This window comes from Salmo salar, chromosome 04 (genome assembly GCF_965601325.2).
Source record: "Salmo salar chromosome 04, fSalSal1, whole genome shotgun sequence".
NCBI lineage: Eukaryota > Metazoa > Chordata > Actinopteri > Salmoniformes > Salmonidae > Salmo > Salmo salar.
The window spans coordinates 27084393-27102733 of record NC_138294.1 but is presented as its reverse complement, the minus strand read 5'-3'; the positions used below and the strand labels follow the sequence as shown (position 1 = coordinate 27102733).

Genomic DNA, 18341 nt, shown 5'->3' with positions numbered 1-18341 from the left:
CATGTCTTGAGTGTTTTGGGGCTGACTGGTGTAAATGCTGTCTTTCATATAACGTTACACATGTTCACAAACACACACACACATAAACAACCATTTGCTATTAGCGAAGCACAATAAACATTCTATGGTTATTCCACGTGGTTTAGAAGAATGTGTGGTGTTGGACTGAGTTAGAGGAAGGAGGAGGGCTGTGGTTTCAATATACCATGGTGTGGTCAACTATGAGCAGTGAGAATGACGGGGAGGACCGGAGAGAAGGATGGATGGATGGATGGATGGATGGATGGATGGATGGATGAGGCCTGTCTTTTAAGTGTCTGTGCGTAATCTGATACTGATGACAAGCGTTCTAAAGGAACACAATCTCCTGCTCTCTCTCTCTCTCTCTCCAGCCATACTATCAATTCTCTCCCCTCTCCTTCTCAGCCAACCACAACATCTATTTCCTTGTTCTTTCTCTCTCTCTCACACTCCCTTTTGTTCTCCTTCTCTCTCAGTTTCTCTGCACACCCCTCTCTCCAACCACATCTTCTGTATATGACAGCTACATTGTTTATCTACCACAACACTTAACCTCTTCTCTCTACATACTAGCCCTGCATTGATATACCTTTTAACAGTAGATATATTTTTTATTGTCACATACACCGGATAGGTGCAGTGAAATGTGTTGTTTTACAGGGTCAGCCGTAGTACAGCGCCCCTGGAGCAAATTAGTGTTGTGCCTTGCACATCGACAGATTTTTCACCTTATCAGCACGGGTATTCGAACCAACCTTTCAGTTACTGGTCCAACGTTCTAACCGCTAGGCTACCTGCCACCCTTTCCATCATGTCCTTCGTCTTTTTTGTTGTTTCTCTCTCCCCTTATAATCGTCTGTTCTCCATCCCCTTCTCCTCCATCTTCTGTCTGTCCTCTCCATCCCTCTATCTCTCTTCTTCCTCTCAGACCACTTACTAGGTAATCTAATTGAAGGTGTGGATGAGTTTTATTTATCATCTGTTAAGTCAATTTCCTTTCTCTCTCCATCTCTTTCTCTCAGTCTCTCCCCAGCTGTCTTTCTTTTTCTCCCCCTCTCTCTCGTTCTCCAATTTCTAAGGAGATCTAATAAGTTGGAAAGAACTTCCTAGTATCTGTGATCTCTAACGGCGCCACAATCATCATTATGACAAATATAACTCTCTGGGCACATCCCAAATGGTGCCCTATTCCTTATATAGTGCACTACTTTTGACCAGGGCCTATAGAGTGTAATTTGGGACTTAGCATCTGTCTCTCTCTTAGCCCAGAGAGTTATGGTGTACTGTATACTTAACAGGGTCATGCCATAAAAACGTACAATCCGTCGTACATTGCTTGTAATTTGGACTAGGACACTGCCGGCACCCCCTGTGACACTATCTCTGACCGCTTTAACACCCAAAGAGGCCCATTCAATTCCTTAACATTTTAGTCATTTAGCAGATGCTCTTATCCAAAGAGACTTACAGGAGCAATTAGGGTTAAGTGCTTTGCTCAAAGGCACATCGACAGATTGTTCACCTAGTCTGCTCAAGGTTTTGAACCAGTGACCTTTCAGTTACTGGCCCAACGCTCTTAATGACTGGGCCACCTCAACCTGAGGAAATGTAAAGGAAAACCACCCAAAAACAATATTTTGGCATTTGTTTCATTAGTCCATTGTTGATATAGTGCCAAAATGTTTTACATGTCAGCAATCAAGTTTTCAAGATATATAACTTTCAAAACATAGAAATACAGTGCATTCGGAAAGTATTCAGACCCCTTGACTTTTTCCACTTTTTGTTACGTTACAGCCTTATTTTAAAATTGATTAAATATTTTAAAAATCCTCATCAATCTTCACACAATACCCCATAATGACAAGGTGAAAACAGGTTTTTAGATATCTTTGCAAATGTTTTCAAAATAAAAAGCATAAATACATTATTTACATAAGTATTCAGAACCTTTGCTATGAGACTCAAAATTCCATTGATCATCCTTGAGATGTTTCTACAACTTGATTGGAGTCCACCTGTGGTAAATTCAATTGATTGGACATGATTTGGAAAGGCATAAAACTGTCTATATAAGGTCACACAGTTGACAGTGCATGTCAGACCAAAAACCAAGCCATGAGGTCGAAGGAATTGTCTGCAGAGCTCCGAGACAGGATTGTGTCGAGGCACAGATCTGGGGAAGGGTACCAATCAATCAATCAAATGTATTTTAAAGCCCTTCTTACATCAGCTGATGTCACAAAGTGCTGTACAGAAACCCGGCCTAAAACCCCAAACAGCAAGCAATGCAGGTGTAGAAGCATGGTGGCTAGGAAAAACTCCCTAGAAAGGCCAGAACCTAGGAAGAAACCTAGAGAGGATCCAAGCTATGAGGGGTGGCCAGTCCTCTTCTGGCTGTGCCGGGTGGAGATTATAACAGAACATGGCCAAGATGTTCAAATGTTCATAGATGACCAGCAGGGTCAAATAATAATAATCACAGTGGTTGTAGAGGGTGCAACAGGTCAGCACCTCAGGAGTAAATGCCAGTTGGCTTTTCATAGCTGATCATTCAGAGTATCTCTACTGCTCTTGCTGTCTCTAGAGAGTTGAAAACAGCAGGTCTGGGACAAGGTAGCACGTCCGGTGAACAGGTCAGGGTTCCACAGCCACAGGCAGAACAGTTGAAACTGGAGCAGCAGCACGACCACGTGGACTGGGGACAGCAAGGTAGTCCTGAGGCATGGTCCTAGGGCTCAGGTCCTCCGAGAGAAAGAAAGAAAGAAAGAAAGAAAAAGAAAGAAAGAAAGAAAGAAAGAAAGAAAGAAAGAAAGAAAGAAAGAAAGAAAGAAAGAAAGAAAGAATTAGAAAGAGCATACTTGAATTCACACAGGACACAGGATAAGACAGGAGAAATACTCCAGATATAACAGACGGACCCTAGCCCCCCGACACATAAGCTATTGCAGCATAAATACTGGAGGCTGAGACAGGAGGGGTCAGGAGACACTGTGGCCCCATCCGACGATAACCCTAGACAGGGCCAAACAGGCAGGATATAACCCACCCACTTTGCCACAGCACAGCCCCCACACCACTAGAGGGATATCTTCAACCACCAACTTACTATCCTGATACAAGGCTGAGTATAGCCCATGAAGATCTCCCACACAGCACAACCCCGAGGGGGGACGTCAACCCGGACAGGAAGATCACATCAGTGACTCAACCCACTCAAGTGACGCACCCATCCTAGGGATGGCATGGAAGAGCAACAGTAAGCCAGTGACTCAGCCTCTGTAATAGAGTTTGAGGCAGAGAATCCCAGTGGAGAGAGGGGAGCCGGCCAGGCGGAGAGAGGGGAACCGGCCAGGCAGAGACAGCAAGGGATGTTCGTTGCTCCAGTGCCTTTCCGTTCACCTTCACACTCCTGGGCCAGACTACACTCAATCATAGGAACTACTGAAGATCTGAGTCTTCAATAAAGACATACAAATTGAGACCGAGTCTGCGTCTCTCCCATAAAATGCTCTATAGGAGAAAGCCCTACCTCCAGCTGTTTGCTTAGAAATTCTAGGGACAGTAAGGAGGCCTGCGCCTTGTGACCATAGCGTACGTGTAGGTATGTATGGCAGGACCAAATCAGAAAGATAGGTAGGAGCAAGCCAATATATTGCTTTGTCGGTTAGCAGTAAAACCTTGAAATCAGGAAGCCAGTGTAAAGAGGCTAGCACTGGGGTAATATGATCACATTTTGGGGTTCTAGTCAAGATTCTAGCAGCCGGGTTTAGCACTAACTGAAGTTTATTTAGTGCTTTATCTGGGTAGCCAGAAAGTAGAGCATTGCAGTAGTCTAACCTAGAAGTGACAAAAGCATGGATACATTTTTCTGCATCATTTTTGCAGAAAGTTTCTGATTTTTGCAATGTTACGAAGATGGAAAAAAGCTGTCCTTGAAACCGTCTAGATATGATCGTCAAAAGAGAGATCAGGGTCCAGAGTAACGCCAAGGTCCTTCACAGTTTTATTTGAGATGACTGTACAACCTTCAAGATTAATTGTCAGATTCAACAGAAGATCTCTTTGTTTCTTGGGACTCATCTCTTTTGTCCGAGTATAAAAGTAGAAAATGTACTGCCATCCACTTCCTTATGTCTGAAACACAGGCTTCCAAGGAGGGCAAATTTGGAGCTTCACCATGTTTCATCGAAATGTACGGCTGTGTGCTTTTGATGATCCTTGGTTGGGGTCTGAGTGGGTTATTTGTTGCGATTGCAAACGTAATAAAATGGTGGTCCGATAGTCCAGGATTATGAGGAAAAACATTAAGATCCACAACATTTATTCCACGGGACAAAACTAGGTCCAGAGTATGACTGTGGCAGTGAGTAGGTCCAGAGACATGTTGGACAAAACCCACTGAGTCGGTGATGGCTCCGAAAGCCTTTTGGAGTGGGTCTGTGGACTTTCCATTTGAATATTAAAGTCACCAAAAATGTGAATATTATCTGCCATGACTATAAGGTCCGATAGGAATTCAGGAAACTCAGTGAGGAACGCTGTATATGGCCAGGAGGCCTGTAAACAGTAGCTATAAAAAGTAATTGAGTAAGCTGCATAGATTTCATGACTAGAAGCTCAAAAGACAAAAACAACGTTTTGCGGGATGCGCGGGGGAGATGATCACTAGTGTAATCAAGAGGTGAGGCCTCATTTAACACAATAAATTCATCAAGCTTAAGCCATGTTTCAGTCAGGCCAATCACATCAAGATTATGTTCAGTGATTCGTTAATTGACTATAACTGCCTTGGAAGTGAGGGATCTAACATTAAGTAGCCCTATTTTGAGATGTGAGATATCACAATCTCTTTCAATAATGACAGGAATGGAGGAGGTCTTCATTCCAGTGAGATTGCTAAGGCGAACAACACCATGTTTAGTTTTGCCCAGCCTAGATCGAGGAACAGACACAGTCTCAATGGGGATAGCTGAGCTGACTACACTGACTGTGCTAGTGGCAGACTCCACTAAGCTGGCAGGCTGGCTAACAGCCTGCTGTCTGGCCTGCACCTTATCTCATTGTGGATCTAGGGGAGATAGAGCCCTGTCTATGTTTGTAGATAAGATGAGAGTGTAACCGATGTGAAATGGCTAGCTAGTTAGCGGGGTGGGCGTTAATAGCATTTCAGTTGGTGGCGTCACTCGCTCTGAGACCTTGAAGTAGTTGTTCCCCTTGCTCTGCAAGGGCCGAGGCTTTTGTGGAGCGATGGGTAACGATGCTTCGAGGGTGGCTGTTGTCGATGTCTGCAAAGGGTCCCTGGTTCAAGCCCAGGTAGGGGCGAGGAGAGGGACGGAAGCTAAACTGTTACAAGAGCACCCCTCCAGCTAGGATGGAGTCCGTCACTCCTCAGCAGGCCAGTATTTGTCCTGTTTTTGGGTGAGGGCCAATTATCTACAAATTCTATCTTTTGGGAGGGGCAGAAAACAGTTTTCATCCAGCGATTGAGTTGTGAGACTCTGCTGTAGAGCTCATCACTCCCCCTAACTGGGAGGGGGCCAGAGACAATTGCTCAATGCCGACCCATTTTTTCAGCTGATTTACACGCTGAAGCTAAGTTGTGCTTGGTGACCTCCTAACATCATTGGTGCTGACGTGGATAACAATATCCCTATACCAAAGATGTTCTCATCTATCTGTGCTAATACTATCTACACTCGCCAGTTTTAGCCTTAGCCAACACCATCTTCAGATTAGCCTTAACGTCGGTAGCCCTGCCCCCTGGTAAACAGTGTATGATCGCTGGATGATTTGTCTTAAGTCTAAGACTGCGGGTAATGGAGTCGCCAATGACTAGGGTTTTGAATTTGTCAGAGCTAATGGTGGGAAGCTTCGGCATCTCAGACCCCGTAACGGGAGGAGGAGAGACCAGAGAAGGCTCGGCCTCTGACTCTGACCTGTTGCTCAATGGGGAGAACCGGTTAAAAGTTTCTGTCGGCTGAATGAGCGACACCGGTTGAGCATTCCTACAGCATTTCCTTCCAGAAGCCATGAGAAAATTGTCTGGACTGTGTGAGGGGATTTATACTACTATCTGTAGTTATTTGTGGCACAGACAAAGTTTCATCCTTTCCTACACTTCAATTACCCTTGCCTAACGATTGCGTCTGAAGCTGGGATTGCAACACAGCTATCCTCGCGATAGGGCGATCGTTCTCCCGTATATTATGAGTACAGCGACTGCAATTAGAAGGCATAATGTTAATGTTACTACTTAGCTTCGGCTGGTGAAGGTCCTGACGAACCACGTCCAGATAAAGCATCCGGGGTGAAAAAGTTGAATGAAAAAAGTTGAGCGAGGGGAAAAAATAAAAATATACAACTTTAATTAAAAAGTAAAAAACGTAAAGTTGGCAGGTAGCAAAGTAAGTTTAGCAACAAACCGCACAGCAGCATGTAAACAAGTCTACAAGTTGTGACCGAAAATTACATCAAGTGTACTTGGATGTTTGCAAGGGTGTTGGTGGAGCTGGATACCCACAAATGTCTGCAGCATTGAAGGTCCCCATGAACACAGTGGCTTCCACCATTTTTAAATGGAAGAAGTTGGAACAACCAAGACTCTTCCTAGAGCTGGACACCTTGGCCAAACTGAGCAATCGGGGAAGATGGGCCTTGGTCAGGGAGGTGACCAAGAACCCGACGGTCACTCTGAAAGAGCTCCAGAGTTCCTCTGTGGAGATGGGAGAACCTTCCAGAAGGACAACCATCTCTGCAGCACTCAACCAATCAGGCCTTTATGGTAGTGGCCAAACGGAAGCCACTCCTCAGTAAAAGGCACATGACAGCCCGCATGGAGTTTGCCAAAAGGCACCTAAAGGACTCTCAGACCATGAGAAACAAGATTCTCTGGTCTGATGAAACCAAGATTGAACTCTTTGGCCTGAATGCCAATCGTCACGTCTGGAAGAAACATTGCACCATCCGTATGGTGAAGCATGTTGGTGGCAGCATCATGCTGTGGGGATGTTTTTCAGGAGCAGGGACTGGGAAGAAAGAAGGATCGAGAGAAAGACGAATGAAAACCTTTTTGAAAACCTGATCCAGAGTGCTCAGGACCTGAGACTGGGGTGAAGGTTCACCTTCCAACAGGACAACGACCCTAAGCACACAGCCAAGACAACGCAGGGGTGGCTTCGGGACAAGTCTTTGAATATCTTTGAGTGGTCCAACCAGAGTCCGGACTTGAACCCGATCGAATATCTCTGGAAAGACCCTGAAAACAGCTGTGCAGTGATGCTCCCCATCCAACCTGACAGATCTTGAGAGGATTTGCAGAGAAGAATGGGAGAAACTCCGATTCAGAGGAGTCTGCAGTCACATGTGGCGTCCCACAGGTGTCAGTGCTGGGGCTTATCCTGTTTTTAATTGACAGGCTCCCTCTCAGCCAAATCCTCAGAGATTGACGCTGACGATACTTAGCACCTAGCCCACTATTGCCATTTTACCTGCCTTAATTCTACATTTTTGTTGTTTTATTGAATATAAATATATATTTTTTTCCCTTCCGTAGACCTTTGAGACAACTCCGGAATGAAAAGCGCTATTACATTGTATTATTATCGTGTATACAAACACATATCTAAAATCCAGAGATACTGCCTTCATCTCTAGTCTGTCTTTCAGTCTATAGAAAAACACTATATAAATCCAATCAATTATTATTCATTATTTAAGGGCAACTATCAGGGCACAAGGCGAGACCCAGATGCAGACACAGAAGGCAGAGTCTTAGATGTTTATTGATCCAAAAAGGGGTAGGCAAGAGAATGGTCGTGGACAGGCAAAAGGTCAAAACCAGTTCAGAGTCCAGGAGGTACAGAGTGGCAGGCGGGCTTGAGGTCAAGGCAAGCAGAATGGTCAGGCAGGCGGGTACAGAGTCCAGAAACAGGAAAGGGTCAAAACCGGGAGGACTAGCAAAAAGAGAATAGAAAAGGCAGGAGCACAGGAAAAACACACTCGTTGACTTGGACATACAAGACGAACTGGCACAGGAAACACAGGGATAAATACACTGGGGGAAACAAGCGACACCTGGAGGGGGTGGAGACAATCGCAAGGACAGGTGCAACAGATCAGGGTGTGACAGCAACTTTTCAACCTTATTCATTATCTCCAGCACCAAACCAGTGTCTCCATACGTGAAAACAGAGCGTAGTTTAAAAAAAAAAGATAAGATGAAAGGTTCTAGAAAATGCTTCTCTGCGACATCACAGGATAGGATTAAAATTAAGAAAAACTTTGATTTCCAAAACCTGCAACGAGTTTCTAGCCAGAGAGAGGGTGTTTTCTTACTTCCCACGTCACCACAAATGTCATATTGTTTGAAAACCACTAAATAGTTCAACTTTTGATGATGTAGAACTTTTTAACTTTACATTTTTTTACAAAACGTTTTCAGATATGTAGACACTGGTATGATGCTAGAAATAAAGAAAATAAGGCTGAAAAGTGGTGGAGCCGTAGATTAGGTTATATGTTCATCTTTCAATCAGCATGGTAAAATACCAGGGTCTGCATCCCAAATGGCACCCTATTCGCTTCATAGTGCCCTACTTTTGACCAATGGATCCTGGTCAAAAGTAGGGCCTTATATAGGGAATAGGGTGCCATTTTGGATGCAGGCACAGTTGAGACATCGGGTAAAATTGAGTTATATAAAAATGTATCTACTATATAACATACATACAGTAGCATGCAGTAGCTATGGTCATGGACTTCTAGACCTCAGGTCAAGGGTCAAAGACAACAGATGAGGAAATTGACAATCAAGTTTACTGCTCTTTAAATGTTAGTGAGTGCATGTGCGTTTGCATTTGCGTGTGCGTGCGTGCGTTGGGTCTGTCATTGATTGTAAATGGGATTGTATTTTACTTTGTACTGAGGATGCTGACAGACTGACTGGCATCACTCAGGAAATTAATCTCCTCCTCCTTAACTCTCAAGTATTTTTCTCCATCTTTTACTGTGTGTTTAAGTGTGTGTAAGTGTTTAAGTGTATGTGTGTGTGTGTGTGTACTAACTCTCTGGCAAACCTATTCCCCCTCCCTCTCTCTCCCTCCCTCCCTCCCTCCCTCCCTCCCTCCCTCCCTCCCTCCCTCCCTCCCTCCCTCCCTCCCTCCCTCCCTCCCTCCCTCCAGTAAGTGGTTATTACAGATTGAGTTAGTGGATTTAGTCAATAATAATAAAAAATCAAAGTGTCCTTGCTTTGTGGATTGGAGAGGTTGAGTGAGGGGGGGGGGGGGGGCTTGTCTATCCACTTCCTCCTTCTTGGCAAATCAGGATCCAATATTCCCCCTTGTCATTTGTCATCAATGGCCATAAAATTTCATATAGAATGTAGTAATTTGAAAGGATCTCTGTGTAAGTGACCAGCTCAATGCAGATGTCCATACTTAGATATAGATAACTTCCGTAAGATTTAAGTGAAATGTCATTCTTCTGATGTGATTTGGGGTGTAATGGATGTCAAATAGTGTGTGTATGTATGTGTGTGTGTGTGTGTGTGTGTGTGTGTGTGTGGGTGTGTGTAGTTGTGTGTATTAGGGGAAGCAGAAGAGGAGAAAGAAAGATAAAGAGGGGTTGAGAGACATTGGCAAGTGAGTCAATCTGGTAAGTGGAGGAAAGACAAAAAGCAGAGAGAGAAAGAGAGAGGTGGTAAAGAGAGAGATGGAGAGAGGGGGGTAAAGAGAGAGATGGAGAGAGGGTGGTATAGAGAGATGGAGAGAGGGGGGTAAAGAGAGAGATGGAGAAAGGGGGAGGGAGAGAGCTGAGAGAGAGATGGAGAGGGAGAGAGTAAGGATGTTTACCAGTTCACTATTTCAGCAGTGACATTGAAGTCTGTTATTTGGACCTTTTTGAAAGAAGCAAAGACAATGATCAAGTTTCTTTTTTGGAACAAATAACTGTGTTTTAGTATGTAGGGAAACCAACACATCTTGGGGTTTATTTTGAGGTTTTTTTTTTGGGGGGGGGGGGTAGCTAAGTCACACATACTCTCTGAAGAGGCATTCTGTGGATTGTTGGCTGTGACTTTGGGTCACTTACAGACACAAGTTGGATTTATTGGGTGTCCCGGGTTGCCTCAACCTCAGGATGTGGACGTGTATCACGGACTTCTTCACCTACGAGACCACCAAGTCGGTGGTGGTGAAGAGCTGGACCATCGGGATCATCAACCGTGTCGTACAGCTCCTCATCATCATCTACTTCATCGGGTCAGTAGTATCTCTCTATCACTCACATTTTGGATCTCCCAGTGAGAGGAATTGGTTGAAAGACGTCTTTTCAACGTCTTTTCATTGGAGAAACAGGAAAAAGTCTCTGCACAGTTCCAGTCAGATGCACATTTCTCATAAGAAAGACTTTATGTTCAACCTCTTTTCAACTAAACAGATGTCTTTTTAACGTCTTTTCAACGTCTTTTCAACCAAACATCTTTTCAAAGTCTTGTGCTTATGGAGCTGAATCGTATAAACCTCTTGTTTGTTATTTAGGATCTTTTTAGCCCAACAAAGGGCTTGTCTTCAAAGACTCATAGATCATTTATTAGTACTCTATACGTGACAGGAAGAGACAGGAAAATGGGATTGAATGATTTTCCCATTATGTTATCTCAACCCCCCTCTCTTTCCAACCCCCCCCCCCCCCCCCCCCCCCCCTCTTCTCCCTCCTTCTTCCTCTCCTCTCCTGCACCTCTCTCAGGTGGGTGTTTGTGTATGAGAAGGCGTACCAGATCAGAGACACGGCTATAGAGTCGTCTGTCATGACCAAAGTCAAAGGCTTTGGACTGTACAACAACCGAGTCATGGACGTAGCTGAGTACGTCACCCCCTCTCAGGTAACACACGAACACACGCAAACATCTGTACGCGTGCATGCACGCACACACAGACACACACGCACGTGCACACGTAGGTACCCAGGCACGCACACACACACACACAGGACACACACACCGACAGGCGACACACACACACACAAACTATGGTCTGAGATATTTGGATTCCTTATGTTAATGTTGGCAATTGGCATTGATAGACAGCCTAAGGAGCCATGTATAGTTGTTGTATAGCCTCTGTCTCCCCTGCTTGCTCAATCTTTGTTTATATCTGGGTTGTTGTAAGCACTTTGTGGGTAATGGATTTGTTAAATGCCCTGTAAACATCACTTAATACTTAATACTTAAAATGGACACCAAATATTGATACTGAGGTATGTGTGGATTATGACATCAGGTCTGATGTGCTGGTCAATGAAAATGGGAGTGTTTTTTAATTGTTTTATTGTGTGTGTGTGTGTGTGTGTGTGTGTGTGTGTGTGTGTGTGTGTGTGTGTGTGTGTGTGTGTGTGTGTGTGTGTGTGTGTGTGTGTGTGTGTGTGTGTGTGTGTGTGTGGACTGACAGGGGGCCTCTGTGTTCTGCATCATCACCAAACTGATCACCACAGAGAACCAGGTGCAGGGATACTGTCCCGAAGTGAGACCCCTCCCACTTACTCTCCCATTGGCCCTCTGTGGTCCCCCCCCCCACATGCTCTATCTCTGTCTGTCTGTCTGTCTGTCTGTCTGTCTGTCTGTCTGTCTGTCTGTCTGTCTGTCTGTCTGTCTGTCTGTCTGTCTGTCTGTCTGTCTGTCTGTCTGTCTGTCTGTCTGTCTGTCTGTTACTCTAACTCTGTACTATGTGTGATACACAGAGTGAGATGAAATACAAGTGTACGCACGACAACAACTGCACTAAGTTCCTCAACAAGCCTGGGGGAAATGGTGAGGTTCCTCCACTTTTTCTGATCAACTTTTTTTCTCTTCCTTTTCTTATTGTATTTCCTTAAGAAGATAGAAGATGTTACAGAATTTGCCAAACAGATTCTCCCAGAATAATGGTTTGGTCTTTGTCATTTATTGTCCCTATCCGTCCTCCCCTTTTCTGTGTCATATATCCTATCTCTTTCTTCCTCTCTCTTTTCCCTCCCTCTCTTCCCCAGGTCTTCCGACGGGCAGGTGTGTACGTTTCAACGACACCCTTAACACCTGTGAGATCAGAGGCTGGTGCCAGGCAGAGATCGACTACATCAAGACGTGGGTAACTGTGTGTGTGTGTGTGTGTGTGTGTGTGTGTGTGTGTGTGTGTGTGTGTGTGTGTGTGTGTGTGTGTGTGTGGTGTGTGTGTGTGTGTGTGTGTGTGTGTGTGTGTGTGTGTGTGTGTGTGTGTGTGTGTGTGTGTGTGTGTGTGTGTGCGCGCGCGTGCGTGCGTGTTGAAGGAAGATGATTCTCTTTCTGACCTTCCCTCAGGCATCCTATGATGGAGGTGGAGGACTTCACCATCTTCATCAAGAACAGCATTCGTTTCCCCCTCTTCAACTTCACCAAGTGAGGATGATGATGATGTGGATGATAATGATGTTGTTGATGATGATGATAATGATGTTGTTGATGATGTCGATGATGATGATGATAATGATAATAATGTTGATGGCGATGAAGCTAATGATGTTGATGATGGTAAAAATGATGATGATAGTGATGTTGTTGATCATGATAGCGATAATGATGTTGTTGACGATAATGATGTTGATGATGATAATGGTTATAATGATGTTGATGATGATAATAACGATGATGATAAGGATGTGATGTTGATAAATGATGTTTATGATGGTGATGATAATGATATTAATAATGTTGATGGTGATAATGATTTTTATGATGATGGTGATAATGATTTTGATAATGATTTTGATGATAATGATGTTGTTGATGATGATTTTGATGTTGATAAAGATGCTGATGACGATGATGATGACATTGGTGATGACGACAATAACGATAATTTAACTCTAACTGGTCTCCTCTCTGTCGTGTTTGTGTGTGTGTGTCTTAGGGGTAACTTCCTGCCCACCATCACGCCTCAGTACATCAAGGCGTGTAACTTTGACCATGAGAACAACACCTACTGCCCCATCTTCAGGGTGGGGGACGTCATCCGCTATGCACACCAGAACTTCACCATGCTGGCACAGAAGGTACGGTGGTTCACTCCCAGGTATAAAAACTCAGCAACAACAAAAAAACGTCCTCTCACTGTCAACTGCCTTTATTTTCAGCAAACTTAATTAACATGTGTAAATATTTCCAAGGCACTCTTCATATAATTGATTAAAAAGCCTTTATTAGTATGGCATGTTCAATAGAAACAATGTTTTTAAAAATCCGACGCGTTTCGGCTGCATGGCCTTCGTCAGGGAGTACAAAGAAATAATACAATGTTCTCTTTTTAACAGCTTTTCCAATTAGCCCTAATTTGAAGAGGGAGTGGTTATAAAATTGATTGGACACACCTAGTAAGCAATACTATACACACTTTAAAGTGAAATACTGTAGCTATGTTATCGTAAAAATACAACTCCAAGCTTGAAGTATCAGAACACTTAGAAAGGTAGTTCTAACCTTAAATATGGCTGGGAGAAGTGTCAAGAATAAGAAAGCAATATATTCCATAGTACACTAGAACACAGCAAAACATGAACAACAAGAGTCTAAACATTTTATAACCACTCCCTCTTCAAATTAGGGCTAATTGGAAAAGCTGTTAAAAAGAGAACATTGTATTATTTCTTTGTACTCCCTGACGAAGGCCATACAGCCGAAACGCGTCGGATTTTTAAAAACATTGTTTCTATTGAACTAATAAAGGCATTTTAATTAATTATATGAAGAGTGCCTTGGTCCTCCTTTCTTTTTGATGACCAACTCACCCCTTTTACCAAAGAGCACCTTCTGTCTACCAACATTTACTGTTGTGTACCTTAGTAGCGCTTCCCTTCCTCCTCTTTCTTCTATGTGTAAATATTTGTAAGAACATAACAAGACTCAACAACTCAGACATGAACTGAATAAGTTCCACAGACATGTGACTAACAGAAATTGAATAATCTGTCCCTGAACAAAGGGGGGGTCAAAATCTAAAATAACAGTCAATATCTGGTGTGGCCATCAGCTGCATTAAGGACTGCAGTGCATCTCCTCTTCATGGACTACACCAGATTTGCCAGTTCTTGCAGTGAGATGTTACCCCACTCTTCCACCAAGGCACCTGCAAGTTCCCGGACATTTCTGGAGGGAATGGCCCTAGCCCTCGCCCTCCGATCCAACAGGTCCCAGACATGCTCAATGGGATTGAGATCCGGGCTTTTCGCTGGCCATGGCAGAACACTGACATTCCTGTCTTGCAGGAAATCACACACAGAACGAGCAGTATGGCTGGTGGCACAGCGTTGAGATTGCCTGCAAAGACAACAAGCTCAGTCCGATGATGCTGTGACACACCGCCCCAGACCATAACAGACTCTCCACCTCCAAATCGATCCCGCTCCAGAGTACAGGCCTCGGTGTAACGCTCATTCCTTTGACGATAAACGCGAATCCGACCATCACCCCTGGTGAGACAAAACTTCAGGTCTCAGAGCAAGTGACATCACCGATTGAAGTGACACCACCGCTAACTAGCTAGCCATTTCACATCGGTTACACTCACCCCCCTTTTGACCTCCTCCTTTTCCGCAGCAACCAATGATCCGGGTCAACAGCATCAATGTAACAGTTTAGCTTCCGTCCATCTCCTCGCCCCTACCTGGGCTCGAACCAGGGACCCTCTGCACACAGACAACAGTCACCCTCGAAGCATCGTTACCCATCGCGCCACAAAAGCCATGGCCCTTGTAGAGCAAGGGGAACAACTACTTCAGGTCTCAGAGCGAGTGACGTCACCGATTGAAACGCTATTGGCGCGCACCACCGCTAACTAGCTAGCCATTTCACATCGGTTACACTAGTATATTAACTTGTCATATTTCTATCATAGGAGGTTGGTGGCACCTTAATTGGGGAGAACAGGCTGGTGTTAATAACTGTAGCAGAATGAGTGTAATGGTATCAAATACATCAAACACGTTTCCAGGTGTTTGATTCCATTTCAGTTGCTCCGTTCCGGCCATTATTAGCAGCCTCCTGTCATTTCTATCCACAGTTCTTTCTATCCATACTAGTCTTTTATATACTCACATATTATGCTCTCTTTCTCCCTTTTTCTTCCCCTTCGGCTATATTCACTCCTTCCCCTTTAGGCTACATTCATATGCTGTCTTTTTCCCACTCTCACAAAGTAGCAAAGAGATTTTCTAAATGTATGTCAACCACTTCCTACAGGGAGGGGTGATAGGTATAAAGATCGGCTGGATGTGTGACCTAGACAAGTCAGAGGATGAGTGTAACCCCTCCTATTCCTTCACCCGGCTGGACGCCATGTCGGAGAAGAACAGCGTCTCCCCCGGGTACAACTTCAGGTAGCCATGACCTCTGACCTCTAACCTCTGGCCTTTAGAGAGTGAGCCCCATAGAGATGCATAAAGATCTCTCGATGGATATAACCCGTTTTTTGCATGGACACTGCCATTGAGGACTTCCACCATTTTAAAGTAGTCAAATGGGTGGGGATTCCTATGGGTTGGGAGCAATTAGTCAATGATCAGAGCATTGTCTTCTTCTTCAAATTGAGGTGCCTATGGTTAGTAAATGGCTTTAAGCTAGATCAGTGATTGTCAACCTTTTTTTGTATAAAAAAAAGAATAATTAGGTGACACACCTAAAATATCCCTATTAATTGATTTAGTGTAAATGACCTCCGTCTTATCTGTGCCAAACTGCAAATAATCTATTTCTGTGACAAACGTTTTTTATAGATATTCACAGTTCCTTATTCATGATGATACATTTTTCTGATACCCCTTTAAGTACTACTTAAGTATTTTTTGGGGTTATCTGTAATCTACTTTACTATTTCTGACTACTTTTACTTTTACTGCACTACACTGTACATTCCTAAAGAAAATTATGTACTTTTTACTCAAAACCAAAAGTACTCATTGCATTTTGAATGCTTAGCAGGACAGGAAAATGGTCTAATTCACACACTTATCAAGAGAACATCCCTGGTCATCCCTACTGCCTCTGATCTGGAGGACTCACGAAACACATGCTTCGTGTGTTGCTTCGTGTGTTATGTCTGAGTGTTGGAGCGTGCCCCTGGGTATCCATCAATTCAAAAAACAAGAAAATGGTGCCGTCTGGTTTGCTTAATATAACTAATTTGAAATGATTTATACTTTTACTTTTGAAACTTGAGTATATTTAAAAGGAAATACTTTTATACTTTTACTCAAGTAGGATTTTACTGGGTGACTTTCACTTTTACTTGAGTCATTTTCTATCAAGGTATCTTTACAGTTACTCAAGTATGACAATTGGGTACATTTTCCACCACTGTGTATCTGTATGGTGAGCCCTTGACCTTGAATAGAGGCGTGTCCCCCTGGTACCACCCATGTGCATTGCTCATGTCCTTACTCTCTGTCCACGTTGTGCTGATAGGTATGCTAAGTACTACAAGATGGACAACGGGACAGATTACCGTACTCTGCTCAAGGCCTATGCCATCAGGTTTGATGTGCTGGTCAATGGTAATGTGAGTGTTTTTAATGCTGTGTGTGTGTTTCTGTGTGATGGGGGATGATTAGAGGGTAGGAGGAAGTGTGTGTTTGTATGTGTATGTACCTGTGTGTGTGAGCACACGTGTGTCTGTGTGAGAACATGTATGTCTGTGGTGTGCATGAATCTAATTGCCTATGTGGGTCCATGACTATTCTACATGTATGTGTTATTTAGATGAGGTGTGTGTGTGTGTGTGTGTGTGTGTGTGTGTGTGTGTGTGTGTGTGTGTGTGTGTGTGTGTGTGTGTGTGTGTGTGGTTGGTTGTGCGTGTGTGTGTGTGTTTACTTCTGTAAAGTACTTGACTTGTTTCTTACAGGCAGGGAAGTTTAACATGATCCCGACTCTGATCAACATGGTAGCTGCCTTTACGTCAGTTGGAGTGGTGAGCCCTTCTTTTTCTTTTCAGTCGCTACTTTCTATCCACAAAGTATCCACACCGTCTGTAGGCTAGTTTTAAATGAAAACACATCTTCTTCCACCTTCAGTCTCTTAACTTTGTAATAATATTATCCACAGTCTCTATAGGCTGGTTTGAAAATGTATTTGTGCCATGTGTGTCTCTGTCTCCCCAACTGAAGTTATTTCCGTGGAGAATAGTTACTCTCTTATTTCCTCCTCTCTTCTATTCTCCCCTCTCCTCATTTCTTCAATTCCATTCCATTCTACAACCTTGTTTTCTTTCTCTGCCTTGGATTGGTCGCAGGGCACCGTGCTTTGTGACATCATACTCTTGAACTTCCTGAAGGGAGCAGAGCAATACAAGGCCAAGAAGTTTGAGGAGGTAAAGTTTGAGGCGAGACACCAACCCTGCTTACTGTGATATAGATATTTCTCTTAATAACCAGTGTCAGCCTTTGCAGGCCTGGGTCCGCGTCTCAGAGTAGGAGTGCTGATCTAGGATCCGTTCCCCCCTGTCCCATGATCGTATTCATCGTGATCTAAAAGGCCAAACTGATTCTAAATCAGTAAGCCTACTCTGAGAAGTTGATACATACGGCCCAGAGGAATAGTTGAAACTAAGGGTCAAATCCTAACTTCCACTTAAATCATGCATTGATATCAACTGGAGACTAACTGAAAATTTGACTTAAGTGGAAAATAGGAGTCGCCTGACTGTGATGTGCTCCTGATGTTCTTCAAGTGTATACAATTCCATAAAGTCATTTTCTCTCTCCCCCCAATCTACCATTACTCCATTAGGTATCAGACACGCAGATCGAGAACTCCTTATCCAGCAATGGGCTGTATCGGAGTAGGGAGTTCATTGGAGTAGAGAAGCAGTCAAACGACTCAGGGGCCTTTTCCATTGGGCAATACGGCTAACGGACAGCCAATGGAATGGAGTGTTTCAGGGGGAAAGGGGTGGGTGTTGGCAATTTGGGAAGTTTGGCTGCAAATGTTGGTTTAGGGTGATATTGCCCATAGACCCTAATCTTGTATCAGTTTAACATTTACCCCACTAAAGGTTATGGTTAGGATTGGGGAAAGGGAAGCTGATCCTAGATCTGTACCTAGGGGAGACTTCACACCGGATAGAGAATGCATGTATATATAGCATTGTGATATTCCTAATATTTCACATGAACCTGTAATTTACCTGTAACATTTTCATAGTGGAGGTTGTATGTGTAATCCTTAACTCTGCATGGACTATTGTATTTGAACTCCTACCTCTACAAAGTATTAAAGTCTACCCACTACTTAAATAAAAGTATGTGACTTCAATTTTGATTCT

At 43.7% G+C, this 18341-nt stretch overlaps 1 protein-coding gene across 1 annotated transcript; it reads left to right on the top strand.

The window, feature by feature from the left end:
* Positions 1-9819: 9819 nt before the first annotated feature.
* On the top strand, positions 9820-18317 carry LOC106602642 (P2X purinoceptor 3). The gene is made up of 12 exons (XM_045716641.2): positions 9820-10280; positions 10768-10903; positions 11469-11540; positions 11758-11827; positions 12046-12139; positions 12353-12430; positions 12942-13083; positions 15266-15402; positions 16487-16580; positions 16923-16988; positions 17310-17387; positions 17807-18317. Exons 1-12 carry the CDS (start codon positions 10159-10161, stop codon positions 17927-17929), a joined length of 1212 nt encoding a protein of 403 aa, XP_045572597.2. The 5' UTR covers positions 9820-10158; the 3' UTR covers positions 17930-18317.
* Positions 18318-18341: the final 24 nt, after the last annotated feature.